The 27,999-nt window shown below is 54.9% G+C and overlaps 8 protein-coding genes across 8 annotated transcripts; 5 read left to right on the top strand and 3 right to left on the bottom strand.

Moving 5' to 3' along the window:
- HER10_EVM0005772 (WD repeat domain-containing protein) lies at window positions 1-5,541 on the top strand (the record flags this gene model as incomplete). Its single annotated transcript, XM_035475376.1, has 2 exons — window positions 1-5,043; window positions 5,113-5,541. The coding sequence occupies 2 exons, from the start codon at window positions 1-3 to the stop codon at window positions 5,539-5,541; spliced, it is 5,472 nt and encodes a 1,823-aa protein (XP_035329387.1).
- Window positions 5,542-8,605: 3,064 nt separating this feature from the next.
- On the top strand, window positions 8,606-11,866 carry HER10_EVM0009835 (TBC domain-containing protein; the record flags this gene model as incomplete). Its single annotated transcript, XM_035479308.1, has 3 exons — window positions 8,606-8,955; window positions 9,043-10,654; window positions 10,730-11,866. 3 exons carry the CDS (start codon window positions 8,606-8,608, stop codon window positions 11,864-11,866), a joined length of 3,099 nt encoding a protein of 1,032 aa, XP_035329908.1.
- Window positions 11,867-12,111: 245 nt separating this feature from the next.
- On the bottom strand, window positions 12,112-13,481 carry HER10_EVM0004212 (enoyl-CoA hydratase/isomerase; the record flags this gene model as incomplete). The annotated part of the gene is made up of 1 exon (XM_035473864.1): window positions 12,112-13,481. The coding sequence occupies exon 1, from the start codon at window positions 12,997-12,999 to the stop codon at window positions 12,112-12,114; it is 888 nt and encodes a 295-aa protein (XP_035329193.1). The 5' UTR covers window positions 13,000-13,481.
- A 387-nt stretch (window positions 13,482-13,868) lies between these two features.
- Window positions 13,869-15,535, top strand: HER10_EVM0009013 (glycosyltransferase family 1). Its single transcript, XM_035478516.1, has 2 exons — window positions 13,869-14,192; window positions 14,262-15,535. Exons 1-2 carry the CDS (start codon window positions 14,015-14,017, stop codon window positions 15,509-15,511), a joined length of 1,428 nt encoding a protein of 475 aa, XP_035329795.1. The 5' UTR covers window positions 13,869-14,014; the 3' UTR covers window positions 15,512-15,535.
- Window positions 15,536-15,862: 327 nt separating this feature from the next.
- Window positions 15,863-17,038, top strand: HER10_EVM0008287 (cytidylyltransferase; the record flags this gene model as incomplete). The annotated part of the gene is made up of 1 exon (XM_035477814.1): window positions 15,863-17,038. Exon 1 carries the CDS (start codon window positions 15,908-15,910, stop codon window positions 17,036-17,038), a length of 1,131 nt encoding a protein of 376 aa, XP_035329722.1. The 5' UTR covers window positions 15,863-15,907.
- A 1,811-nt stretch (window positions 17,039-18,849) lies between these two features.
- On the bottom strand, window positions 18,850-20,310 carry HER10_EVM0008616 (uncharacterized protein; the record flags this gene model as incomplete). The annotated part of the gene is made up of 1 exon (XM_035478131.1): window positions 18,850-20,310. Exon 1 carries the CDS (start codon window positions 20,107-20,109, stop codon window positions 18,850-18,852), a length of 1,260 nt encoding a protein of 419 aa, XP_035329755.1. The 5' UTR covers window positions 20,110-20,310.
- A 620-nt stretch (window positions 20,311-20,930) lies between these two features.
- On the bottom strand, window positions 20,931-22,674 carry HER10_EVM0011547 (FAD dependent oxidoreductase; the record flags this gene model as incomplete). Its single annotated transcript, XM_035480975.1, has 6 exons — window positions 20,931-21,073; window positions 21,150-21,371; window positions 21,447-21,556; window positions 21,608-21,751; window positions 21,836-22,116; window positions 22,171-22,674. 6 exons carry the CDS (start codon window positions 22,672-22,674, stop codon window positions 20,931-20,933), a joined length of 1,404 nt encoding a protein of 467 aa, XP_035330108.1.
- A 1,379-nt stretch (window positions 22,675-24,053) lies between these two features.
- Window positions 24,054-26,003, top strand: HER10_EVM0010899 (PEP5; the record flags this gene model as incomplete). The annotated part of the gene is made up of 4 exons (XM_035480344.1): window positions 24,054-24,278; window positions 24,354-25,527; window positions 25,598-25,858; window positions 25,915-26,003. The coding sequence occupies 4 exons, from the start codon at window positions 24,054-24,056 to the stop codon at window positions 26,001-26,003; spliced, it is 1,749 nt and encodes a 582-aa protein (XP_035330043.1).
- Window positions 26,004-27,999: the final 1,996 nt, after the last annotated feature.

Here is a 27,999-nt window from a genome sequence, read left to right as displayed (position 1 = left end):
ATGGCTCATGCTTGGCTCGACTCCCTCTCCGAGGATTGGCCCTCGCAAGCTGGATCCGAGACTTCTCCAGCTCAGTTGCCGCCTCTGAAGCCGACAGATAACAATAATACACCAAGCGGGAAAGGATCCGGTAGTCGCATACCTCTCCCCGTCAGTAGGATACGACCTTCGAGTGCTGGAAATAGCGACAAGAGTACCGGGGTCCTGAGCGAACGAAGCACCAATGATATTAACCTTCCACTGTCCCAAAGGGGCCCTTCGAAGCTTTCCCGCGAGATCAAGCCCAACGATCAATCACGTCAAACAAGTCGCGCATTCTCAGCCTCAACAAACGGGTCTGTCATTCATAATACTGTACATCATAAATCAATCAGGTCTTCTCCACTGCGAGGAGCTGGCGACACTCCGGAATGGAAGCGCAGGCTAGTGTACGGCGACGTCGCATATGGCGAACAACGAGATCTCTTCTGTTCTGCAGCCACAGGTCTCGAAAACATGTTCAAGCCGCCTTCCCCTCCCCAAGATAATTCCATCGCCGATCAAAGCGTGCGACAAAACACAACAATGCCCTCTAGCCCGCCCTTTTTCCACCGCCAGCACGAGGACCACGGAGATGACGAAGACGAATCAGATGGCAGGAGCCACATGGATCCAAGCCCAAGCCCGAGCCCTCGACCACGCGCGCCGCACATTACCTACAAGATGACCGACGGCTCTCCCGATCAGAGCAATCAAAGTCAACTCAGTCCGCAGCAAGATAACACCTTTGCACAGGAGTCAAGTCTGGCGGCTTCTGTTTCAGGACTTGCACCCCCGAACGACGCTTCTAGGAAGACCAGCGGACAGAGTGTCATCCGAAACGAAGATTTCAGTCCGATCGTTCTCACGCTGATGCGCCAGAAGCAGGATGAAGCAAAACAAACGTCCGCCCCCACCGAACTCCCCGTCGACCAGCTCCAGAATCGCCTCGAGAAACTGCGCATCGATCAGATGCTTTTGGACTCACAGGGTGAGCTCAATTTCGATATGGACGGCAGTGTAGAAGAAGTGGACAGCGACAGAGCAGAGACGACCGAGGACTATGCGCGAAAGGGAGGCTTCCTCAACACTCGGCGCGGTGGCCGGTCTGGTGATGGATCCTTCAGATACAGAGGTCTCAGCCCTGGCATGGGCGTCGACACGTCTGAGATGCTTCCTGAGGAGTCCCTGCAGGCTAGCACACCCAAGCAGTTCCCAAGTGTAAGAACGTACTCCCCCGGCTACACTTCGATTCGGTTCGGGTCTCAGAGCCCACCACCACCACGTGTGCCAAATCCGAGTCCGGAGAAACCCGGCACGTCGGGAACGAATAGCACGAGTCCTCTGAAGTTGTTCGGCCCGTACGATACATTCACGAACCAGACGCTGCTCCGCCGCATCAGTCAATTTGAGGATCAAACATCTGGATCATCGCGGCAATCTGTCAGCGGTGAATTCGCCCCAGCTGCTAGAAACCGAAGACCGCATACTGCTCCAGGCGACTACCTATCCGTGCCAAAGCAAGAAACGGCCACGAGCTCCCGATCTGTGAGTCAGTTCGGTGCGGGCGACCTCGAAGGTTACCAATTTAATCAAGACTTGTCCATCCGGCTTGAAGAGGAGTCCCAATTTTTCGAGGATGATGAGGGATCTGAACATGAGTCGGAAGACGAAGAGTCTGTCCTTCGATTTGAGCATGTCGCGGGCTCACCAGTGCCGGATGAGGCCTCGATGTTTGTTCCCAGGAAGCGAGCAAAGTCCGGCACTACGACTGCCTCATCTTCCAAGCACACACCATCAGCCAGCGAAGGGAGCGTTCAAAGAGGTAATGTCCAGTTCGCAGGAGCCGAGGCGTTTATGCTAGGTACCCCACAGAGACGTGATGCATCTGAAGGGAAGCGACCACGTACCTCTCCATCGAAGGACCCGACGCCGAAGCGGAGGAGGACACTTCACAAGTCAGATATTGCGTATGGGAGGGAAGAGCGGTATGCACTTCTAGACACCGTCCAGGAAACCCATGCTTTGATGCAGAGCATGATGGGCAAGAAGCGCAAAGACGCTCGCCCAGGAAGCTTGCAACAAAGAGCACACCCCAGCGTGCTGGCCACGCGCCATATCCTACGCCCACGAACTCCGACCCCAAGCTCAAGGTCTTCCCTGCAAGCTGGCGAGTTTCCCTTTCAGGATAACTTGCTCGAAGACTATGCCGAAGACGAAGACGAAGAGCGGCCCGTACGACGCACCCCCCACCGTGGATCCCAGTTCACATCCAGTGGCAATGACCGCAGTGCTACACTCGACACAGACCGCAAGCCATCTATCAGAACCCAGGACTTCTTGGATGAGGCTGGCAAGATCATGGCCATGATCCGAAATGGTGTGAAGGCCCCTAGCGGTCTGACCAGTGTGGAGGAATCTGATGCGGAATACGGCGAGCCTAGTCCTGCTTTTGACGACTCGTATGAGTCGACCAGGGAACCATTGTCTCGGCCTCCAAGTCGCGAAGGAAAGCCAGTGCAAAGAGCACCGCAACGCCAGGAGAACCCAGAGATTCTGGACTACCTCAAGAAGTACCAGGAGCTCAGCGACATGGGAGACGTCATCACATCTTCGCTTAGATCTATGGATCAAGCTCAAGATGCCATCCGAGCTGCGCAGGAGGTTGAACGACAGATCGAAGAGAGCAGTCGCTCTAGAAGCAATGTTGATGACCTCCAATATCTTGGAGGAGACGAAACCATCAGCGATCCCCCCAACATTCGTATCTCCGCGAACCCGAACAGACAGCGAGATGGCTCTACCGAGTATGACGATTTCGGTACTCACTCGTCAGGGGCATCTACCAACCGGACCATGCACACTGGCTCCTCTCGTGGCTCTGAGTCAAGGAAAACGATTGCGCCGCAGAGTGTGTCGCATCTGATACCGGATCAGGTCGGAAGCATGTATCTTGATCGCCAGCAAAACATTTGGATCAAACGGAGAGGCGAGAGCATCCGACCTAAGAGTTCGCATGTTGTCATCCCGTCTGAGGACAGCGAAGATGACCCTTTTGCAAGCATTCCTGACTTGTCCGTCGACATTACAAAAGAGATGCTACACTTGAGATTGGTGACAGCACAGAAGGAGGCTGAAGAGCGGGAAGCCAACATGACACAATCACCAAAGGGCTCCATGGACACGCCCCGGAGCTCATCCGGCAGAGGTTTTGTGACGTTGTCGCCCGATGCGGCACTGCCTCGGGATATTGCGCTACAGGCAAGAACTGAATTCCACAAGCTTGAAAGCAAGGCAGGAGACGGAGACGTTGAGCACGAGATCCAGCTCGACGAGGATCGCATCATGGACTCCTCACCGTCCCGGAGACGAATGACGATATCATTTTCTTCGCCCATTGCCTCTATCATACAGGATGTTGCTGCTGAGGATATCGATAGCCTCGAAGATGACGAGGGCAGTTTCGTGGATGCGGACTCGATGATTGAAGAGTCCAAACGAGGCAAATACCAAAGCTTGACGAAGACTGCACGGCGGACTTTGCTGCAACCACGCCCGCGTACAGCTCCGGCTCGTGGTCCATCACGACAATTTTCACTTCGCGGCCAGTCTTTTGTCCCTCGGCCCGTCTCCCGAATCGACGAAAGGGAAGAGGACAGTGTCGTTGGCGACAATGCTGACGAGCGTCAAGTCAGTATCCTAGGCGAGAACAGTGCTTTGAGCTATGTCTCTCCCAAGAACCAAGAGAAGAGCATAAGTTTCATCATCAAGACGCCCGGCAAGACACGGATGGGCGGTCTCTACCCGGACGCAAGCGCCATCATCAGTCACAACGTTGGCAACTTGTCACTGAGCCCCATGTCAGAATTCACACTGAACCATCACGAAAAGTCATTCGGCTTTGAAGTCAGCTACGTTGTGGATGACCAGCGTCTAGTCACTGGCGACGGCTCTAAGAAGGTCTTGTCTTTGACTGTTCGTGAGCTCGTTGATCGCCTGACGGAGATTGAGCCATTTGAGCCTTACTGGGAGGACTTCACGGAACTTGACATGAGCGAGAAGCGATTGTCGAGCCTCCACATGCTTGACGAGTTCTGTGGTCGTTTGGTGAGCTTGGACGCGTCCAACAACAGCATCGGTCATCTGGACGGAGTGCCAGCTTCGATCCGACAACTCAAGATGACGCAAAACATGTTGACTGAGCTAACCTCGTGGGATCATCTCGCCAACTTGCAATACGTCGACATCTCTAACAACGACTTGTCCAGCCTGTCGGCGCTGAAGAACCTCGTTCATCTCCGGAGTCTGCGGGCCGACAACAACAAGCTCACCTCTTTGGATGGCTTGAACCAGCATGATGGACTTCTCTCGCTGCGGGCACGAAACAATCAGATCGAGATGGCCGATTTCGATGGCACTAGGCTGCACCGGTTGACCGAGCTTGACCTGACTGGTAACAAAGTTTCTGAGCTTCGTGAACTCGGACAGCTCTCTTCTCTGCAGACGCTCAAGCTCTCGAAGAACTGCCTCGAAGCCTTTACTGCGGTAGATGCCCAGGGTCTAGACGGTTTGCGCTATCTTGACCTCAGCGACAACGATATTTTGGAGCTTGACATCAGTCGCTTGCCAGCTGTCCGCCTGCTCCATGCCGACAGGAACCGTATCAGCCAGATTACTGGTTTTACCAAGGCCCGACATCTGGATAGTCTGTCTCTAAGAGAGCAGCGCGGTGATGTCCAGTTGGATCTCTCCTTCCTTTCTTCGGCGTACGAAGTCCGCAAACTCTTCCTTTCTGGCAACTACATTGGCACTTTTGAGCCCAAGGTGGACTTCCTCAACCTACAGCTGCTTGAGCTAGCCAACTGCGGGCTCCGTTGCCTACCGGAAGGGCTCGGCCAGCTGATGCCGAACCTGCGCTCGTTGAACCTCAACTTCAATGCCGTCGCAGACCTGTCACCCATTCGATTCATTCCTCGGCTCAAGAAACTTCTGGTTGCCGGCAACCGCCTAGCAGATTCGACGACAGTCACGGAGCTTTTGACGGACTTCCCGCACCTGACGCAATTGGATTTGCGGGACAATCCAATCACGCAGGGCTTCTACCCGCCAGTCCACGTAACTGTGTCGGCGGACCGAGGTCACGTTGCGGACCCGTTCACTCTTCCTGAGGCCGATCCGGAGAGGGACGCCATGTTTGCCCGGCGTCTCGACGAGACGACGCGTCTCCGGCGACGACTGTACCAGGTTGTTTTTGTGGGGTGCTGCAAGAAGCTGAAGCTGCTGGACGGGCTACCTGTCAAGCGCCAGCATATGCTTGCCCGCGATCCTTCATTTCAGGCGTTGGTGAAGGAAGGTCTGCTTCCTAGCGATGTCGCTCAAGTTCCGATTGTTGCTCCGGCAGCTGCTGCTGAAGCTCCGGGTGAGGCACCGGCGCCGCCCCAGAGGCTTACACCGGCGCGGGCACCCGTCTCCGTCAAGGCTGACGACAGCAGCCGTTGGAACGCAGAGGACAGCTTTGCTTGAGGCCGCAGAGAGGAAGGATGTACAACAAACAGGAGCGAGAGGGCCCAAAAGAATTAGGCGTTTTGAGTACAGCATGGGTCGTTCTTTCTTCTTCTTCTATCATCTTTTTTTCCATCCATATGGGAGATTTTTTCGGGTACAACAACAAGAAAGGCGTCTGGGTAATTGTTTGAAAAAAAAGAGGGAAGCCAAGGGGGATTACCACCATTATTAATGACTGAAACGAGAGGAGTATTGTATGAGTACAGCACGGTAGAAAGCATTGCTTCAGGAACATGAAAGAGAGAATACAGGCTCTGTATATGCATTAATATGGTTTCGATACAGGTTCAAAATGGCGATGATGATGTCGTGAGGTGTTCTATGGTGTCTGTCATGTAAGAGTGTTTGGTACTTTGATGGGCATAGTGAAGCTCCGTGTGGCCGGGACCCCCACTCCGTCGTCGACATGATTGCCGAGCCGGCGCCTCCGGGGGGATGATGGGATCAAGTACGAGAAAGACATGCGAAGTGCTACAGATACTCACTAAGCAGCTAGATCGGGATTCTACCAGGCGGTGCCCTCGTATATAGCTAGGTATCTTCAGATGGATGATGGTTAAGGCGCCACATGATGAATGAGTTTGGTATATCCGTAATCACAGTGCACAAGTGTGTGTGTGTGTGTGTGTGTGAAGCGTTCCTGAGTCGGGTCATGGTCCTCAGAAAAAGTAGAGTCTCTTGGGTTTCAAGGGGAGATTGGTCGCTGGACGAATCAAGCAAAGCGAGAATCAATTAATTCTTCCGCGGACGCAGGTGCGGTGCGGTGCGGTTTGCCCACTCACACCTGTTAACCAGTTTCCCGGTTTGGAGGGGCGACTAACGATCCGAGTTGGGCAGCAGGGAAATTTGGCTAGGTATCGCGTGGTGGTTAAAATAAGCAACCCCCTGAGGTAATCTTAGGAAAGCTGGATAGGTGTGTGTTTGTGTGTGAGTGGTGCTAAATAATGAGATTTGATACTTGGCTTTTTTTTCGGAGCCCAATGAACGGTAGTGCCGTCCAGTGTGAGATGCACAAAATCCGGATGATGTGCCCGACCAGAGATGCAAGGCGGAAAGGTAGGGAGTAGCGAAGGTATCCACAGTCCACACACGCAAAGGAGATCACCCTTTTTTTGGACCCCTAAATCGTTAGTCACCCCTTGGAACCTTTCCAGAACCCTTTTTCTGTGTATGCAAGGACGGAGCGAAAAAGTTGGGATGACTGGCGCACGCGAGATGCGCGCGTGGAAGGTATCCAGCGTTGAGATAGGCGCGCTCGAGGGAGGGGATTGCCTGTTTAGAGATTGGTATTGGAGGCCGCCAAGACAGGGAAGTAACTGGGAGTCTGGCACTCTGGGACGGGATGAGCTTTTTCGTGTATGTTTTGGTGTGTAGGGCTCGATAGTGAGGCTGTATTATTAGGAGAAGAGAGCGAGCGCCCGGGAAGATTCCTCTATCCTCCGCTGTTCCAAATCCAGTCTTCTCAGTTCTGTCGAGTTTCCAAGGATCCACGGTGGAGCTTGGGACGGGAGAATTGGAGGAGGAAAGTCAGGGACTCCCTTGGAGACAGGGGATGGCACGGGTATGGCAGGGCTAACTTGGCAAGACTAAAAAAGAAGTCTCGGTTTGGAACGAGGAAGAGGCCACGAGAACGGGGAGGGCGAGTGGAGGGAGAGCCGGCCGGGTGTGGCACGTAAGAGCATTAGTTGTCATAGTTGACGGGATGGTGTCACGGTGCTTTGCTGTCCATCTGTCCCGTATCTTTGCGACAAGTGGCCTGGGCTTGATGTGTTTCTGGATGTCCCTTGCGTGTTGCATCTCGTGGGAACCCGGTGGTGTCTTTTTCTTGTCTACCTACGGGGAATCGTATACTACGTACGCTTTGAAGGGAAGATAGGTATTGAGTTTTGTGCGATGTGGCCCTTTTCTCGTGCTTGTTTTTCTTCAGACGTGTCAATGTTGACATTCATGTGGCAAGGCATGGTGACAAGGGGAAAAGAGATCAACAAACGAGGCGCTGGTGTCAAGGTTCAAGGCAGAAAGAAAAGGTTTGAATATCGCGACCTGATGCCCCGAGATGTGCATGTATCCGTACCTTATGGGTGTACTACGTACTACGTAAGGCATTGATGGGTTAGGAGGATGTTCTCCTTCCGCGCAACTTGACAAGGGCTCGATTTGTGGATTTGCAGTGGGCTGCAGGTGAAGAGGCCTGCGGTGAGGTAATCGCGGCCGACGCACCTCAGAGGCATGTCATCGGGTGGTACCCAAGGTAGGTATCCATACGTGGCGGGAGGTATCGTCGCCGCGCTAAGACGGGTGAAATTGGTGGTAATTTGAGCTGGAGCTTGTACTCGTACCTGAGGGGGATGGAATCTTGATGGAAGCTGCGGAACCCAAGTCCCCTTATTATCCACTGTAAGGTAGCCACTAGCTGCTCGCAGTGCTCATTTACGCAGTACCTCTGTACATACCTACGAAGACAGGCTACGACGGATACAGGGCAGAGTCACAGCGAGGCACCCCAGACATGCTGGGTGATCATCGCCCCCCGGTTTGCCTTCCACCCCTGGCCCACGTCAGGCAAAGCCGCAAATGTACTTCCATTGCATTGCTGGACTTGGCTTGGTAAGGTACGTGGAGGAGTCGGATTGCATAATGATATCGTCCCGCCCACACACACACCCGCAACCACACCCGCAATGGCACCCACGCACACACACACACAACACACATTGACTACACTTCTCATTTCTGACCTCGACATTACCGCCATTCTTGCGCTCTCCGCTTTAGCGTCTGCGCTACAATCCACCAAACATTTCCTACCTACCTACTCACCCAGGTCGCGCACCTCACCCTTTTCTCTATCCTCCCTTCCTACTTCCCACGAAGCTCGCGATACACACCGATAGCACACTCAACCCGTCAGCCCTCTCGCCAGGACGCAGGCTTACAGCAGCGGGCGCATCCTGCAACATCCTGCTGCCGTTTGCTTTTTTGAAACCATGACGTTTGGCGACATCATCGCCCGCCAACCAACATGGACCCCGAGCCTACTCTCCCTCTCGAGCGCTCCGTCTCGCAGCATAGCGCAACGTCCATGAGAAGCGGACGCTCACATACCGTACGAGCCAAACGATCAAAACTCAACTCCCAGCCCTCGAGCTCCGCGAGCTCCATTGCCGCCTCCGAAGACAAGTCGCTGACGAGTTTCCCCTCCTTCTCCCCCGACTCACCAAGGGGCGAACACGCCTTTCCTCCGCCGCCACTGACACCTGAACCCGAAGCCCCTCCCACCGTACGCAAGATCTCCGATACCAGGCCCGGTCCCATCTCTCTGCTGGGGAATCTAACTGGCTCCTCTGCCGAACAAGCAGCTCGCGATGCGCTGTTCGAGGACTCGCCCATTTCGACCCACAAGATACCAGGTGCCCTTCACCACTCCGACGACGAGCACATTGGCCGTCTCATTGCCAGACATGGCGCCGTTGCGCTTGTCAGGCAGGTTGCGACCGACCTGGCACAGCGCGATGCCCAAATCGCCCAGCTGAGGAGGAAGGCCGACGAAAGGGAGAGGGCTTTGCGCAAGATTATACTGGAATGCGGCTTATCTAACCTAGACCTCGAGAAGAGATTAAGAACTATCGAAATCGAGGTCAAGACCGAACGCCCCGGCAATCGCCGCAACGAGAGCGGGCTTTCTGACCTCATGAGCGATGCCATGCAGGACACTGTCAACGTCAACGTCTTTGGACAGACTGATGGTAACGACGCCACGATCCGCGCTAGCAACCTAGCTATGCCCTCCGTTCCCGACGGAAGAGGGACCGCGAGAGGTTGGAAGGATTATCTTTGGGGCGGAACCAGCAGAAAGGGCAGCATGCCTAGCAGCGTCAACGGCGACGACATCGCGAGACCTTCAACTGTCGTGAGGGCGCAGTCCACTGCTGATAGGCGGCCCGGTCTTCAGGACGATCTCTTCAGCCCACCCAGCGAGGGTGTGCCGCCTGAGAGCGTGCCACCAAGAACCCCCAGTCGAGCGTCTAGCATTCAGTCTGGACCTCCTGGTTCGCGCAAAGCCTCAACTTCGGTCGCAGCTAGCCTCATGAGACTCGTGGCCGGAGGCGCAATCAACACGCGCGAGGGCGGCCCCAATCGCGGGAGGTCTAATAGTGCTACCCAACCGCAGTCGCAGTCGACCCCGCGAGCGTCCTCAACCTCCAGCGCCAAAACCACACAGTCAAGCAGAGCGGTCTCGACGGCGGGCGGACCCAAGGCTCTCATGGCCATGCGCAGAACCACGGGCACAGCGAACGCTCCTCCCGTCAATACCACCGCCAGGACTCAGCCGCAAGAGAGATGGGACACCATGGTGAACAGTCCGACGAATGCGACCTCGAACCGACAGGAGAGTTACGGCCCCGTCGAGATGGATGCAATCCTCCCACCCGAGACCCAGCCGCCAACCTTGACGCATATCTACAACAACTACATCGGAAGCGAGTATCTCACCGACCGCTTCGGCTTCATCTACGATCAACGGAGGAAGAAGAGGCAGCGCGAATCTGCGCAGATGGCACGTCACTTTAAGCAGGGCGGACGTGCCGAGATGCTGTCAAACGCCCGGTCAGACTTGACTTCGCCAATGATTGAAGAGGAAGAGGAGGTGCTTGCAAGTCCCGGCAGCGAAGAACGACCTGGCAGTCCATCGTCCACGGAGGAACGCGCTGGTGAGGGGAAGCCTAAAAAATGGCAAGATTACCTCAAGCTGGCAACATTCCCAACGGAGCTTTTGTCTCATACCCCTTCACTCGGCGCACCATCTCTTGAGGTATTGGAGGGTGGAGAACTGGGTCTCAAGTCACCTGGACTCATTGCGGCTGACGAGCGAGGATTTGTCCCGATTGCGAGCACAACAACATCCGTCATCGACAGCGAGGCGACACCCCCGGTCGAGACTGATGCCGCTGCAGGAACGGTTGTCAGGGACGACACGGAACCTGTGAAGCTCCTTCTCCAGCACATGGGCGAGTTGCACGATTCCTTGCAAAGAGACAAGGCGGCCCGTTGGAACGAATTCCTGCGTAAAGTCAGGGCGGAGAGGAAGCGGGATGGCGAGGCTGCGGCCGCAGCAGCAGCCGCGCTTGCCGAAGCCCGCTTCGAGCGACCGGCCATGACCATCCCCGAAGCTGCCATAGCCGATGGCGAGCTGATTGGAATCACTGGCCTCGGAAACAAAGGCAAGGTTGGGCGCGCCAAGAGGTCGGAGTTGAGGAACTTGGTCCTCGGTGGCATCCCAGTCAACTTGCGCGCGAAAGTCTGGTCAGAGTGCTCTGGCGCCACCACGCTTCGTGTTCCCGGATACTATCAAGATATCATCGCTCGACCGGACGAAGATGATGACCCGCTGGCAGTGTCCCAGATCGATATGGACATCAACCGTACTCTGACTGACAACATCTTCTTCCGCAAGGGGCCGGGCGTGTCCAAGCTCAAGGAGGTGCTGAAAGCCTACGCCCGCCGAAACCCAGAGGTCGGCTACTGCCAGGGCATGAATCTCATCGCGGCTAATCTACTGTTGATAATGCCATCAGCAGAGGACGCGTTCTGGATTCTGACCAGTATCATTGAAAACATCCTGCCTTCCGGATACTACGACCACAGCCTCCTTGCGTCTCGCGCAGACCAGCAGGTGTTGCGCCAGTATGTCGTGGATGTGCTACCCAAGCTGTCGCAACACCTGGACGACCTCAGTATCGAACTCGAAGCACTCACCTTCCAGTGGTTCCTCAGCGTATTTACCGACTGCCTTTGCGCCGAGGCTTTGTTCCGGGTCTGGGACGTGGTGCTTTGCATGAATGACGGGAGCACTTTTCTGTTCCAGGTGGCATTGGCGCTGCTGAAGCTGAATGACGGGAGCACTTTTCTGTTCCAGGTGGCATTGGCGCTGCTGAAGCTGAATGAGACGCAGCTCCTGCAGTGCGACACGCCAGCGAGCGTGTACACGTATATCAACCGCCAGATGACCAACCACGCCATCAGTATCGATAACATGATCAAGGCTTCTGATGCTCTGAGGAAGCTGGTGAAGCGCGAGGACGTGGAGGCGCGTCGCGACAAGGCGATCCAGGCGGAGAAGGATGTTGTGAGGCAGAGAAACGAGATGAACGCGGCCAAGAAGGCGAACAAGGCGAACGGGAATGGGAACGGCGTCGGCACTGGACAAGAGGAGAATGGGGCAGCTGAGCCGGATTTGGATGTCCGCGAGCCCATGCCGATTGAGCAAGACGTGCAGACGTGAGAGATGGAGAGCAGCGGTGATGCATTTCAGGTGTTTGAATGGACGTCCATGATACCCCCTCTGTCCGGTTGGGAAGACACACAAAATAGCGTCTCTTTTTTGACAACACAATACACGAATCTTGAGCAATGGCTATGGATGAGTGATGTGCCGTGATGTATGCGTTTAGTTGCATGCAGTATTCGTGACTATCGTGCTCGACTTCTTTAACTTATTCCAGACTCCCAACCTGGCACGCAAACTGTCTACAACTTGGCCTTGCCGGCCTTCCACTCCTGCACAAACCTCTTCCCCGCCGCAACCCTCACCTTCTCCAGCTCCTCCCTCTGATCCCAAACCTTCTCCTCGCTCTCATAATTCTCCTTGCTGAGCACGTACGCGCTCTCCTTCCACATCTCCATCTTGAGCACGGCATACACCCCGCTCTTGCCCCTCTCCGTCAACTTCCTCTCCGCAATCAGCTTCAGCGCCTCGTCGAGCCCGCCCAGCGCGTCGACGAGACCCGCCTCGAGGGCCGCGGGGCCGGGGAAGCGTTTCGCCTCGAGGACGATGTCCTGGTAGATCTTGGGGGAGGCGCACTTGATGCGGAAGATGGCGGACATGGGCGGCTTCAAGGGCGCGCCGAACTCGAGCTCGTTCATGCAGAGGAAGCCCTTTTGGGGGTTCATGACGCGGTAGTCGTGGTGCATCGCCGTCATGAAGCCGCCCGCGAAGGCGTGGCCGGGTATCAGGTAGTCGTGGTGCATCGCCGTCATGAAGCCGCCCGCGAAGGCGTGGCCGGGTATCAGGGCGACGGTGGGCATCGGGTAGGTTAGCAGGCGTTTGAAGAGGGCGTACAAGGTATCTGGGAAGAAGCGCGGGGTTGCGAAGGCGTGTTCGAGGTCGAGGCCGTTGGAGTAGAATTTTGTGATGGCGGAGGTCGTGACGAGGACGCCAGGCGGGTGGGCGAATTCGATGATGTCGAGGGCGGCGAGGAGGGCTTTGCAGAAGGGGGTTGTGAGGCGGTTGTCGGGGGGCGAGGACCAGGTTAGGAGGTAGACTTGTGGTGCTGAAGTTGTGCAGACTATGGTGCCGCCCTCGTGGGAGTCGAGTTCGGGGATGGGGATTGTGAAGAGGGGGGTTTGGGAGGCCATTTTGTGAGACGGTGATGGTGGTGATGTTGACGAGGGTGTTGGTGAGATGAGATGTCGTTGAGGTGACAGTATCTATGTTGTCTCGACAAGAGGAAGCTTGAGGACAGATCGAACAGGAGATAACCAGAAATGGACTTCCACAACTTGTATGAGGATTGTATATAAATAATAAAGTCTTGACGATGAAGCTATAATATGAGAATGGATGAGGGCTGAGATGAGTTGAGATCACAAAGGCTTGAAGTTGAAGGGATCGACGGATGGTCCAAGTAAGCGCTGCTGACCTCGGTTCGGCAAAAGGCACTAAGGAAGAGCACGCCTCAGATTGCAGCCATGATTAGAAAATCAAACGTGCGGTGCGCAGTTCGGCTGACACCCTTCCCCGAATCCCCAAATCTAAGGTACCTCAAGGCATGGTAAGCTGGCTGTTATTCCGATGCACAAGTATCAGTCATCCAATCACATAGCTTGTCATCTTGTCCAGTTCCCAGCTTTTGGGATGGATGGAATCCTTTTTCCGAGCTCCCTCTTGTTCATGGGGAAACTTCTGAGGCTAAGTACCTAGAAAGGTTAATGGACTTTCACATGTAAAGAAAGAGCGGCCCCAAATGGAGGACCGCCAAGCTCCTGCGGCTTCTGATGCACCCCAGAATCGTCCTGACCATCCACAACTCGCTTACCTTAGCTGAGTGGATCCCACCAGTGCCTCCTACCTAGGTTGTGCCCCTGCAGGGCTGCACCTTACGTAAGGCAGCATACCACTTTACGGTAGCCAATCAACACCTGCCATTGACAGAGCTACCCCAATTCCAACTGCCCTGCTGGCCGCTGTCGCGTCGTAACTCCCACTGGAGTGGTCCCCGCTGGCTCCAGTGTCAGGTCGGATCGTCCACGTCTCACAAGTCGCACTTCTGTCCTCTTGCAGGAAAGAAGCCCAGAGACAATAAAACAGATTGGGAATTTCTTCCCCTTCCTTTAGCACACCCCGAATACTTGCCACAGACGAATCACGGCCATGGCGGAGAAAGACGACGATCAGAGGACCGTCGTCTTCTTCCACCCCGACCTTGGCATCGGTGGTGCTGAGCGTCTCGTTGTCGACGCCGCCGTCGGCTTGCAGAATCGAGGCCACAAGGTGGTCATCTTCACCAGCCATTGCGACAAGAGCCACTGCTTTGAAGAAGCTCGAGATGGTACGCCTGTTTCTTTTACCCATGCCTCTCGCATATGAATGAGCATACCCTAACTTGTCTCTCTACCAGGAACCCTCGACGTCCGCGTCCGCGGCAACTGGATCGTCCCTCCCTCCATCCTCGGCCGCCTCACGATCCTCTGCGCCATCCTGCGCCAGCTCCACCTCCTCGTTCAGATCTACGCCACCCGCGAACTCCAGTCCCTGAACCCAGACACCTTCTTCGTCGACCAGCTCAGCGCGGGCCTGCCGCTGCTGCAGTACCTCGCCCCCAAGGCGCCCATCCTTTTCTACTGCCACTTCCCCGACATGTACCTCGCCCTCGGCCGCGAAAAGTGGTGGAAGCGTCTCTACCGCGTGCCCTTTGACTGGGTCGAGGAGTGGAGCATGGGCTTCGCCGACGAGATTGCCGTCAACTCGGGCTTCACAAAGGGCATGGCCACCGGCGCCTGGCCGAAGCTCGCCAAGCGCAAGAACTTCAAGGTCGTGTATCCCTGCGTCGACATTGCGCCCAAGAAGGAGAGTGAGAAGAAGGCGATTGGCAACGGTAACACCGAAGAAGAAGCCATCTGGACGGACAGGAACATCATTCTGAGCATCAACCGCTTCGAGAGGAAGAAGGACATTGCGCTCGCCGTCAAGGCTTTCGCGGCGCTGCCTGCGGACAAGAGGAAGGGCGTCCGGCTGGTCCTCGCGGGCGGATACGACCCGCGCAGCATCGAGAACTGCCAGTACCACAAGGAGCTCGAGAAGCTTGCCGCGTCGCTCGGGTTGGAGACGTTCACGGCCAAGAACATCATCACCGCCTTGTCTGCGCCCGAGCATATCCCCGTGCTGTTCCTCCTCTCCATCCCGTCGAGCCTAAAAGAGTCGCTCCTCCGATCGGCCAAGCTGCTTGTTTACACGCCCTCCAACGAGCATTTCGGAATCGTGCCCCTCGAGGCCATGTTGGCCGGCGTGCCCGTTCTCGCGGCGAACACGGGCGGACCCAAAGAGACGGTCATGGACGGCGTGACGGGCTGGTTGCGGGCGCCGGACGAGGTCCTGGAGTGGACCGTGGTCATGGATAAGGTGCTCAACAGCCTCAGCCGGGGCGATTTAGAAAAGATGGGCAAGGCCGGCGTGCAGAGAGTACGCACGGGTTTCGGGCAGGAGAAGATGGCGGAGCGGATCGAGAGGCTGCAAGACGAGATGCTGGTGGAGCCCAAGATGCCGCCTCTGATGAACGCCGTGCTCAACTTTTTCGGCATTGTCATCTTTTTCGGCTTTGGGCTGGTCACGTCGCAGATGTTTGCCAATGCGAAGCAGAGGAGATCTTGAGGGGCGAAGGAAGTCTGATGAGGAATTATATTTGTTGGTCTTGTTGTAGAAAAGGAACTTGGCTGTACAATACTCTAGTTGTCGAATACTGATAGATTTTGTTCTCATGGCAAAAAACAATACCCCTTCGAATCTGCTTTCATCTTCTCGTCTATCCGCGCTAAAGTTGAGTCTTTACGCAAGGTACTTAACTTGATCTTCCCCACATGGTATGAGTGAGCTTGGAATGTGACACCTTGAGTTGACCCCCACGTAGCGGGGTAAACGCGGATGGCACGCTGCATAGCTCCTTCTCTCTCCGAGCCTGCGTTCCGGTACTCGAACCGGATGTCTCACCTCATTTCACGTATACTCGGTACCTTCACTGCGCCAACTGCAATTCCGCACCCCTCTCAAATGACATCCAACGGGGATTCTGCGCCCGAACTAGACGCGGCCATGAACAGCCGCAAAGCCCTCGTCGACTTCTTCTCCCGGAGCCTGACGGCGTTTCAATCCTCCAAGGATGCGTTTCGCGTCGTTTGCACACTTCCTCCCCGAGGAACCGCCGGAGAGGCTAGCACAACGACACCGGCACCGGCGCCGCGGAGGCCGGATGGGAATGTGGAGAATACAAGGCCGGCAAAGAGCCTTGTGGTGTTGGATTCCTCGTTTAACCCGCCTACGCTCGCACATTTACGCATGGCGGCGTCTGCGGTGAGAGATTTGCAAAAGGGGAGGGGTAAGACTACTACTACGACGACGAGGGGCGATGGAGCGGGAGAATCGTCATCAGGTGCGGCTGGGGAGCCGGGTCAGGGAGGAGCTGTGAGGTTGTTGCTTCTCCTTGCTGTGAATAACGCGGATAAGAAGCCTAAGCCTGCGGCGTTTGAGGTTAGGTTGGGGATGATGTATGCGTTTGCTGAGGATTTGAGGGATGAGGTGCGAAAGAGGGGGGGAGAGGGGGCCGAGGAGGAGCAGCGGCGGCAGCAGCAGCAGGAGGATATTGAGGTCGACTTGGGGTTGACGACGATGCCGTATTTCCACGATAAGAGCCAGGCTATCTCGGACACGGGGTTTTATGCGCGAGGGGATGGAGGAGGGGAGCCGGAGCAGGTGTATTTGGCGGGGTATGATACGCTTATCCGGATTTTTAACCCAAAGTACTATAATGCCTCTTCTTCTTCTTCGTCACCGGGAGGGACAGCAGCGGAGGAGGCGGAAGCGCCGATTCGAAGGGCGCTGGATCCGTTTCTGGGCAGGTCTAGGTTGCGCATCACGATGAGGACGGATGATGAATGGGGTGGCGAGGGGGAGCAGGCTGCGTATCTGAAGGGTTTGAGGGATGGTGGGCTGGAGGATGTTGGTGGAAGGGGGACGTGGGCTGAGAGGGTTGAGATGGTTAGGGGGAGGGATGAGGGGGAGGAGGTTGTTAGCAGTACCAAGGTGCGTGAGGCTGCTTCTAAGAGGGATGAGGAGATGTTGGGTAGGTTGGTAAGTGCGAGGGTGAAGGGGTGGGTGCTTGGGGAGGGGTTGTATTGTGAGTGAGCGTTGTGGAATTTGATATCATGTGTTGAGTTTCTGAGCCTAGCATCTTGGTGATGAGGGCTTCGTGTGCTGCTTGATCTATATAGGCTTCCATGGCAGACTCTGTTCCTTCAACAAAAATCAAGGATGTGCAGCAAGTTCTCCGAGACGTCGTTAATTTGGGCGAATGGGTATGCAGACTCAGCAGCATCCTGATAGACACCGTAGAGCCGGAAAGCCTCGTCAGCTTCAGAAGGCAGGAGGCAATCTTGGAGCACAGCCTTTCGGAATAGCTTTTATCACAGCCTTTGAATGCTTCAAGCAATTAATCTCAACCTTTACTTCTCGACTTGACAGATGGGAAGTCTTCCTTCCTTCACACCCATACGCGTGGCCGGTCACGAAACATCTTGACACCCAGCCATGTGCCACAGCTTGAGAGATATACCCAGATTTTCACGATGTGATAGGACTGGGCTGTTGATGCGAAAGCGCATACCATACCTCAAAGGGGCGTCCATCGGCATCCGGACGATCTTACTGACCCATTCCCCCTTAGATCGACGCTACCCTCAACCGCCCGACAGCTTCTCGCAGCATCAAATCGGTATGTGAAGAAGAGAAGTTTTCCAACGTCTTGATGCCTGATTCACCAACATCTTCCCAGGCATCTTTCCCATCTCGAGCCCGCTCTTTCCATCTTCACGATGCAGATTTTTACATCTCCAGCCCCGGTACGTACTCACCCACCTACCAATTTTCACCATCCCGAATTCTCATTGGCCCAAAACCTTGCAGCATGTACTGATGCCGTCCCCCACCAAAGACCCACTCTTGGGTCTCTCCAACATCTATAAAACGCCGCCTCCCGACCGCAGCTCTTAGGATTTTCTCTTCTTCTTTTTTCTTCATGTCGACAATACTTCAGAGAATCATTTCTATAGTATTCGACCTACTCTTGGTTCCCTAAAGGAGCTACAGATCCCACCCTGGTTGATGATTGATATCCTCGATACCCTAGAGTGAAGAACTCTGGTTGCCCACGCACTTTCCGCAAGGAAAGCGGCACTTTCTCTTTGAGGGGTGCTGTATAGAGGGCGGTGATGATCTCGTCCCCTTTCGCGGTCTTGCCCTTGGGCGCGTGGAAGGGGTGGGTGTCGATGGACGTCTGACAGGCTCTGATTCTTTTTTCTCTTTTTTCGTTGCGCGCTGGAGCTTGTTTCTCTGGGCGCGAGGAAGAAAAAAAACATGCTTCTCAAGAATGGCAGTGATGCACACCTTGACTACACTCCGAGATACACCAATGCTCTCCCATGGTCTTTCTCTATTTTGGTTCAAGGAATATTGATTTCTTTAGTCCAATACTCACCGCGGCATCCATTACACCGTGGACGTCGAGGTCCACAAACGTGGCTAACATCTCTTCCTGCTAAACGTGATGCTTCCGTTGCCTTTATTGTATTCAACCTTGCCTTTTGGCTGGCACCTAAATTATTTGTGCCATTTCCAATGTCGCAGATCGTGGGATGCTGGGCTCCGATGCGTTGGAGTCCAGCTAACCAATGATTAGCTGGACAGCTTCAACTTGGTGCTCTGCGACGCCCTAAGGAAACAATGTCTCGAGCGAGTTTTGATTGGTCAATTCGATCTTCTGTCATTGCCGTAACTGCGCACTTGAACTAGGACGATTCTTGTAACGTCGTGGAATATGGACATGGAATGCCTGGGATCGTAGACCAGTGATGTGCTATTTTTATCTATCAGATCTAAGCTTGAACATCACTTCGTTCTTCGAATCTGCTTTTCGACCATCCCAGAGCTACGTGGTCCTTTTAGTGCGACCTGCCCGATGCATAACTCTGAGGCCGAGCAGACTCGTAATACCCATACGCCAGATCCCCGGCATCGTGCTCCTCCCTTCGGGGACCGGGAGCATATGCCTCAAAGGATCGCGGCGTCCGCGGCATCTCGGCGTACGTCTCTGGCGTCGGGGGCCCAGTGTACCCCTCGCCCGCGTACCATCCATTCCCGCTCGGGTATGGTGGTGCGCCGCCGCCGCCGCCGCCGCTAAGGTTCCCCTCGCTGGCGGACCTGAGCTGGCCCTCGCTCGCAGATCTAAGCTGTGCCACGTTCGTCACCTCCCGTGAGACCAGGCCCCAACCCGCGGGCACCGCAGGCGGTCTCAGGAACCCTTGGCTTGGCACGGGTGAAGGTGCTGAAGCAGCAGCAGCAGCTCCGGTCGGCCGACCGCCGCCTGCCGCTGATACGTCGAAGCATGCGGCGTGCACGAGGACGAGGCCGGCGACCTTGGCGAGGGTGAAGACGACGCCGAACAGCGAGGAAAAGGCCCACAGGCCGACGATGGCAGCCAAGGCGGTGAAGCCGGACATGATGCTCTGGGTGGAGGCGTACTTCCTGACGCCGAGGTCGCGGGCGAGGTCGCGGCCGTTGTAGGACTGGATGAAGAAGCCGAATTTGACGACGCCGAAGAGGGCGGCGAGGACGAGCCAGTGGGTCGCCAGGAGGGTGCCGACGAGGAGGATGAGGTAGACGTTGCTGTGGCGGGGCAGGTTCGTGGCGAGGCGGTCGTGGAGGACGGCCTGGGAGGGGGGTGGGTGGAGGTTCTTTGGGTTGATGAGGTTCGTCACGGGGGTGTCGGGGAGGGGGCCCAATTCAAAGGTTGAGGTGGAGAGGTTCGGGATGGACTGGAAGGCGTGGAAGGCGTTTTGGAGGTTGCTGAACATGGCGGCCGGCGTGAAGGAGGCCGCGTTGCTGTTTGAGCTCACGACGGTGTTTCCCTTGGTGGCTGCTGGGGGCTCGTTTGACGATGAGGAGCTGCTGCTTCCGCTTCCGCCGCCGCTGCGTCGCTTCTTGCGGTGCTTTGTGTCGCGGGACGGTTTGGCGTCACGGGAGCGGGATCGTGAGCGCTGCCTGGCGGAGGAGGACGAGTCTTTACCTCTGGCGGTCGGTCTGAGAGAGTACTCAGCGACGTCATATCTCGAGTCCCGCCCGGATGAGGTTGGGTAGCCATAGGGCTCGCGATATCCAGAGTCCCGTGTGGGAGCATCTGAGTAGGAGGAGGATCTCGCCATGGTCGAAAGGCAGACTTGAGCGAGAAGCTGTATGAGGAGGCGTGAGGGGTGGATGGCCGAGGAATGAAGGCAGGGTCTGAGAAATGAAGACACTGCCGGACGATCAAATTCCAACGCAAAAAGACAGGTTGCGGACAGGAACTCACTACAGCAAGTCGAGTCTGAGCGAGGGAATAAAAAAGAGCTGGGAGAGACAAAGAGTGTGTTCTGTCGGTCAGCGAATTCCTGTGTCTTTTTTTGCCCGTCGGATGGATGCAGCTGCAGTTGTACCCGACCCTGGCGGCGATTGGCGGGGGATGTTGCGGTGGAGCCGCTTCCGGATAGCCGCTCCCAAGAACCAAAGACTTGGCGATATTCAACTTCACCTTGACACCTTTTTACCGGCACTACTAATATCTGGAGTTGTAGTTGTACTAAAAGAGATTCTCATGCTCCGAGACCTCGGCGCTGCGTCAAAAACCCCTTAAGGTCAAAGCGATGACATTATCCCTCAAGCTTCAGCTTTCGTGTAAAACCTGGGACGGCCCGTTAGCTCCAGGGGGCATGAGGGGCAGCTCCTCCAGGTGCGTCATCACGGTAGGTAACCCCCAGCCACTTTTGGAAGAATTCCAGAAACATTCCCAAACATAGGAAACTTTGCTTCTAGAACCATAAGAGCCATTCCAACAACGTCCAATTGATTCATTTGTATTAAATACTGGCAGCAGCCAGCCATACTTGGGTACGAGCTCTCTTGAGTGGTATCAGATTCCAACCTTCAAAGGCTATGGACAGGGACGCCACGTTGATAATCCTTGGCCCGGATCAACTCGCCTCGAACTTTAGGGATAGACGCCTTTACCTGGCTCATTCTGGAAAAACGTAGGCGGCAGACTAAACGACGGCTCGACCTGTTGCACCTGCTGGACGCTATCCCTGATGATGTCGTACCCAAAGTTGTACGCAAAGAACTCTTCCGGGTTTTCTGCAATATGTTCTGTCAGCGGCTTCTTCACACAAGCACCTTCACTATCAGAAGCCTTCACAGAGCTTGTACTTACTAGGCACTTTGTCCGCGGGAATGAACTTGGCAGCCTCTTCCCGTATCAACTCGGGCTCCTCTTGACCAGCGTTACTGAAAATCTGCATTACGCTGGCGCGGTTCCTCCGAATGCTCTCATATACTTGCAGACGAGTCTCAACGTCTTTGACCTCGGCGCCGGCCAGCGCGATGCCGAGCGCCACGCCGTCTTCGATACCTTGCGCACCGCCTTGGCCCTGGTCTGACGTAGCTCATCTGTCAGCAATCGGTAGACGGGCATGGGAGTATGACCGGATATGCTGTCGTTGGAACTTACGGGGTAACATGGGGTGCGCGGCATCGCCGGCCAGCGTCAACCTCCCCTTCGTCCATGTAGGAATTGGAGCTCTGTAGAGGAGTGCCCATTGCTTCACCTCAGTAGCCTTGCTAAGCACGGTGTGAGTCTTGATCGTGTATTCACGGAGTGAGGTTTCTTACTCGAGAATGGCCAACACGCTTGGATGGAAGTCGGAGTATCTCTCAAGCAGCTTTTCTTTGCTTACAGAGGCGTGCCAGTCCTCCTTTTTGGTGCTCTCAATGTCGTCGTTGTTGAAGATGGCCACAAAGTTGTGGATCTCATTGCTACTCGAGTTAGCACACAGGCGCACAGCACGTACTTCCTACTCATCTCACAACTACTACCGTGGTGTAGCCATCGGAACTTACTTTCGGCAAGGGTACGAGACTAGACGCTTCTTGTCTCCAACCAGAAACTTCATCCGCCCATCGTCGCCCTCGTTCCAGAAGCGCGTGACCGGGTCAGCCTCGACATCGGCAGCTGGTATGAGGAAACGGAAGCAGAAGTTGTAGTGCCCTTGAGGCACCGCGGGGTTGGAGCGGCCGAGTATCGCCTCGACTCCAATGGTGTGGACGCCATCTGCCGCAATCACCACGTCGCCTGTGACTTTCTCGCCGGAAGCCAGTGTTATTGAAGCTTTCTCGGGATCCTGAAGACGTGTTAGCCAGACTCTACGAGGGTGATACGAACAGTCGCCACTTACATATGCCACGATCTCGCTCTTCAAATGGATAGTCGCAGGCTGACCTAATCCAGCCCTTGACTTTTCATGTCCATTGACGCCATTCGTCTCGGTCCCATTAGACCCTTCAACGCCATTGCCATTGGCATGACCATTCACACCACCCCCAGCCTCCGTCGCCAACCTCTTCAACTCCTCGTGCAAATCGACGCGGTGCGCAAAGTACCACGGCGCGCCGTACCGCTCCTCAATGTAATCCTCCGTGCCGACGTGAAACTTCTCCAGCGTGTCCCCCTTTGCGCGAAAGCTGCACTTGACGAGGACGAACTTGGCTTTCACCGGGTCGAGGCCCCAGGCGAGGAGGGCGCGCGCGGCGTTGGGACACACGTGGATCGCAGCGCCGATCTCGTTATTGAGCGCGGACCGCTCGTAGACGTGGATCTCGTGGCCGGCGCGGCGGAGGCCCACGGCTGCGGAGAGGCCTGCGATGCCGCCGCCGGCGATGAGGATCTTGAGGGGTGCCATTGGGCGTGAGAGCAACTCTCGCAGTATTACTCTGCCGTTGGGTTTCGAAGTGACAACTGGGGTTGCCTTTCACCGGGTAAGAGATGGTCGCACAGACGTTTGGAGACGTAGCAAAGATTTTCTACAGATGATGCGTGTATGTAAAACGAAACGGTTCATCTGAGAAGGAGAAGGAGTGAGATGCCAACGGCGCGTCTACGTCTCGACCGCGGGTGGGAATTGCGTAGGTTGGATGCTGGACCTAGGCTTTGGCCCCTTGGGTCCACGCACTAGACGATGCGGGCCGGAGTTAGCTTCGCAGAGAACATGACTCTACGGATACTCGGTTCTAATTGTCCAGAGTCCGAAGTGTCTGTTGTGGTGATGGAGAGTGGTTTGGGCTCTGTTCGGATCACGTTTCCATTTACAGATGACGATGCATCTTTCGACGGGGCAAGCGGTCCAACGTACCCATTACCTCCCAACGGAGCTCGGTCGAAAACACCAGATCCATGGCCCAGAGACGTCTCGATCGTGCCAGATGAAGGGAACCCTTGAGGTTCTTGACTGGGAATCTGGGAATAGGTCGGACGATGAGCCGGGGCGAGGGGGACCGGTCGAACATGCCCCGGTGAACAAGCAGCTGGCCCGAGTCTGTGCCGCAATTGGCGGAGCAAGTGTTACATTAGCAATGGAACGTCGACACGTACGCTCCTGTTATGGTACATAGTATGGACTTGGGCAATGGTGGGTGGGTGAGATTCTCAATGGACATATGCGCACGTAGAGCAGTGTCTTTGGAGCCATTGACTGTGTAGATACTAGTGTGGATTGGTACTTTTGGGACGGTTGGTTGGAAAGTTCTTGCAGACGAGGAGGTCGTCTCCCAGGGGTCTTACTCGACAAGGACTGATCCGGGAACAGGGGTCATGCGCTCCGCTGAAGAGGGCGGCCAGGGTTCATGGGTTACAGGACCGGGTATCGTTTTGGTAGCTTCCGTGAGAATTGTAACCCTTGCAACTTATAGCTGGGATGGGCGAGCGACGGGGTCATTGGATTCCCTGCTCTGGGCTACCGCATGAGTTCTAACCTCCGATGTAGAGCAGAATGCAACAACGGACGAGATGAGAGAAGATAATGAAGAGTTTGCCAGCAATCGTACGGGGTCGAGAAGCCCTTGTTCTGTGAAGACTCTGGTTGGCCAAGGGCATCGAGGATGGGCGGGACGTGGGAGGAGGATGTCTTTGATTATGAAGGAGACACAAGGGGAATGACATCCAGAGTTTCTTGGGTGGATTTTCTACTTTGATGTTTGCGTTCCTCATCACCTCCTCCTCTGTTTCTAGCCATCCATTCATTCCCGAGTGTGTAAGTAGCTGCCGGCACCAAAGACCGCCACGATGTCAACCACCAAGGATGTCATCACAGACAATGTCCAGGAGACTGGATCAATGAGCGAAGCAAAAGCCCCGGCAGCTCCTCCGAGCAGTCGTGATGAACCCAAAGAGAGCATCGAGGGCTCCGAAGAGCCGGTTCCTCACTTGCACGCAAAGACGTTCCTCACAGTCTTTGCCGTCTGCTTCATCTACTTTGCTCAACTCATCAACGTTGTCGGCGCCGGAGCTGTAAGTAGTTCACCATGATTTTGCCAAAATTACCTACTGGAAACAACTGTATCTAACTTGCATTCTCTCTACAAGCAAACCCAAAACATCGCCGCCGTACTGGGGGAGAGCGACAAGAGCGTATGGTTAACCTCCACAATCGCCATCATGACAGTCGTCCTCTCCCCTATCGTCTCTCAGGCCGCAGACTACTGGGGTCGCCGCTGGTTCCTCATCGGCCTCACTGCCTGCGGCATCGTCGGCTCCATCGTCGTCGCCCGCGCTTCAACAATGGGCATGGCCATTGCCGGCTTCACAATCACGGGCTGCTCCTACGGCGCCCAACCCCTCCTCCACGCCGTCGCTTCCGAGGTCCTCCCCCGGCGCTACCGCCCCTGGGCGCAGGCGGCCGATAACCTCTCAGCCGCGATGGGAGGCCTGGTGGCGCTCCTGGCCGGCGGCGCGCTCACGCGCAACGGCAACGCCGCGGGCGTGAGAAACTACTGGTACATGGCGACGGCCATCTACTTTGTCGCCACGGCCCTCGTCCTGGCGTTGTATAACCCGCCAAAGACGGCAAACGAGACGCGCTTCAGCGTCTCAGAGAAGCTCGCGAAGCTCGACTGGGTTGGGTACGCTCTCCTTTCCTCGGGCCTGGTGCTCTTCTGCATGGGCCTGTCGTGGTCTCAGAACCCCTATCCCTGGACCGACGCGCACACTGTCGCGCCGTTCGTTGTCGGCTGCGCGCTCTGCATCGCTCTGGCCGTGTACGAGACGCGCTTTAAGAAGGACGGCATGTTCCACCACGGGCTCTTCAGGAATGGACGCAACTTCCCCATCGCGCTGGTCTGCGTCTTTGTGGAGGGTCTTGTCTTCTTCGCGGCCAACAATTACTTTGCTTTTCAGGTCGGCGTGCTTTATGAGACGGACTCGTTGCGCACCGGACTCCGGTATGGTGTTACTATGATCGTCTACGGCGTCTCGGCTGTCCTGGCTGGGTTATGGTGCTCGACGACCCGCAACGTCCGCTGGCCTACCGTCGTGGCGTTTGTGTCCATGATTATCTTCTTCGTGTGCATGGCTACGACTACGCCGAGTACCTCCGATCCTGTATGGGGCTACCCCGTGTTCTTGGGTATCGGGCTGGGTATCTGTTTGTGCACACTCGTCACGATTGCGCAACTCTCTACTCCTCCGGAACTCATTGCCATCACCAGTGGTCTGATGATTGGTGTGAGATCTCTGGGCGGATCCATCGGTCTCGCAATTTGTAAGTTCTAGGCCGCCTGCACTGGAGGAGACACGATGTGGTAGACTTGCTAACAAAAGCTTTGAAATAGACAACGCAATCATCACCGACCAGCTCTCGAGAATGCCCACCAATATTGCGGCGGCTGTTCTGCCTCTTGGACTTCCTCAAACGTCTCTTGGGCAATTCATTGGTCTTCTGGTCGCTCATGATAACGCTTCATTAAGTCAAGTTGAGGGAGTCACGCTGGACATCATCCAGGCAGGTGCTGGTGCGCTTCTGCAAACTTACAGCCTTGGCTTCCGTTACGTTTGGATCGCTGCCGGCTCCATTACAGTTGCCGCTGCCATTGGTGAGTTCCCTCTTGCTTACATCCCTTGTTTCTCTCTAGCTAATCAATCGTTGCAGGTGCTTTCTTCCTCGTTGAGATTGAAAATGAATTCAACATGCACATCGACGCCCCGGCTGAGAAGGAGGATGAATTGTACTCCAAGTAAACCCAGTATCCTAATATCCATGCTGATGTTCTGTTCTCAATTCGCTTAAAATGAAACTCAAACTCAAACGGCAATTCATAACTAGAGAGAATCGTAAAAATTGTAATAAGAATCTTGCTCCATGCACACAATGAGTTCACGTTTGCTGTACAACATGCTGCCTCAACGCGTGCGGAGCGAATTCCGGACATTCTCCTGCCCGCCGCGTTAAATCAGATTCGAAAAAGTAACTAATACAATGGTGCATGAGTCTTACAGCGTGCTCCTGGTGAGGAAAAATACTCTGTTGAGCTAGATTTGGTGTACAGCGTACGCCATCTCTCGTGCAATATCGGTTACGCCTTTCCACCAAAACCTTGTCGATATCCTGCATCAAATTCTGCAGCGTATTGTTGAAGAGTTGTATTTCCCAGTTCCAACAGCTCGACTCCTGCAAATATCGTACGAGGTAGCATATCCAATGTTAGAGATGTGGATCATACTTGTTTTTTCTGTTGGTAGCAGTTTGAAGACACAGGGACCGGGGCTTCGTTGGTCGTAAACGGACTTTACATCGGGATGTGGCCCCTCATAGCCGTAGGTAGCATTGTGGCTCCTTCAACCATGTCCAGTTCTTGGTGCAAGGGTGGCATGAATCGTTGACACAGCCCTTTACGACTACGGATACCTATTCGTACCCAAGACTCAAGGGGCCAGGCCGTTGCGTTTCCATCCGTATAAGGGTCGTCCGAACAGACAATGCCACACAGACTTCGAGATCTTGGACATGCCAACTGATTGGAAATCACATCTGGGTTCGATCATACGGCGGGCGTTCTCAGGGACGAGTGATCAGTGGATGGACAAGCCCGGACCAAGTGATGCCGAGGGCAGGGGATCCTCGCTAGTCGATTTTCATCTTCTGGGGAAGCCCAGAGTTTAAACTCTTGTTTTTTCTGCCCAGACTTGGCTGATCAACAAGACTGCTTCGACTTCAAGTCTTGATGTATCAGTGAAGATCGCACGTTAGACATCTGTTGGATTATTGACATGAAGCATAATCGCATCATGTATGATGGGGGTCCGAAAATTTGCGCGCAGAAGGTGTAGCATTCGTGATTCGGAAAACGAATCCCCTTTAGGGCCAAAGAAGTAGCTGGACGAGTCGCTGCAGGTTCGGACTGGGGTTGTATCCCTGCCAGTGGGTATCTTGGTCAACCCTGGTTGGGATCTTATGAACTTCGCGAAGACACCAACCGAGTTGCGAAATTTATCCCCTGCATGTCTTGACCTCGCTCACAGTCAAATGAGTGATGCTCGCTTACGCAACCTGTAATGAATAATAAAGACACAAATTAACACAATAGGTGTATGCAATACAGTCTGAAGGGAGCATTAAGCCAACCAGCTCCAGACCAGAAAACCGTTCTGACTCACCAGCATTGTTTGTATTGACTTCTGGAGCTCGTAAGATTGATCTAAACACCGACGCAACGAATGTTGATCGGACTTATTCCGAGTATCCACCCATGTTATGGCAAGTAAAGGTCACACTCACAGAACACGCATGATTCCATCATGTGTCAGCGTGGCTTCGAGGGATTTTTATTGCTGGCAGAAACGGAATCAGCTCCGACACGATATGTAAAGTAAGCTCTACTATGGACGGGATGCACTAAGAGAGTTTGAAGGTGGGCAATAATACTACTACCGCATCAGGGAACATTGTGGCAAATTGTAGGAACGCAGATGCAGTTGGTGGGTAATTAGACGCTGAACCTCACAAAAAGAAAAAAAAAACAAGGTAAAAAATCCCTGATTTCGAATGATGACACCTCTGAATTCTCCAATTCACATAAAATGACTCCGTTAGGACAACTTTTTCGTAAGATGGCGGGATACATGCACTGATTTTGAAGGCTCGGAAGTGGATTTAAGTTACCGTTGCAGGGTCCCTCTAGAGAAGTATGGCCACCTTCGGCGCCCTCGGGCAACGATCGATCCGAAGATGCGAGCC

This window comes from Colletotrichum scovillei (assembly GCF_011075155.1).
Source record: "Colletotrichum scovillei strain TJNH1 chromosome Unknown Contig00009, whole genome shotgun sequence".
NCBI lineage: Eukaryota > Fungi > Ascomycota > Sordariomycetes > Glomerellales > Glomerellaceae > Colletotrichum > Colletotrichum scovillei.
The sequence above is the reverse complement of the archived record's forward strand: the minus strand, read 5'-3'. Positions and strand labels throughout refer to the sequence as shown.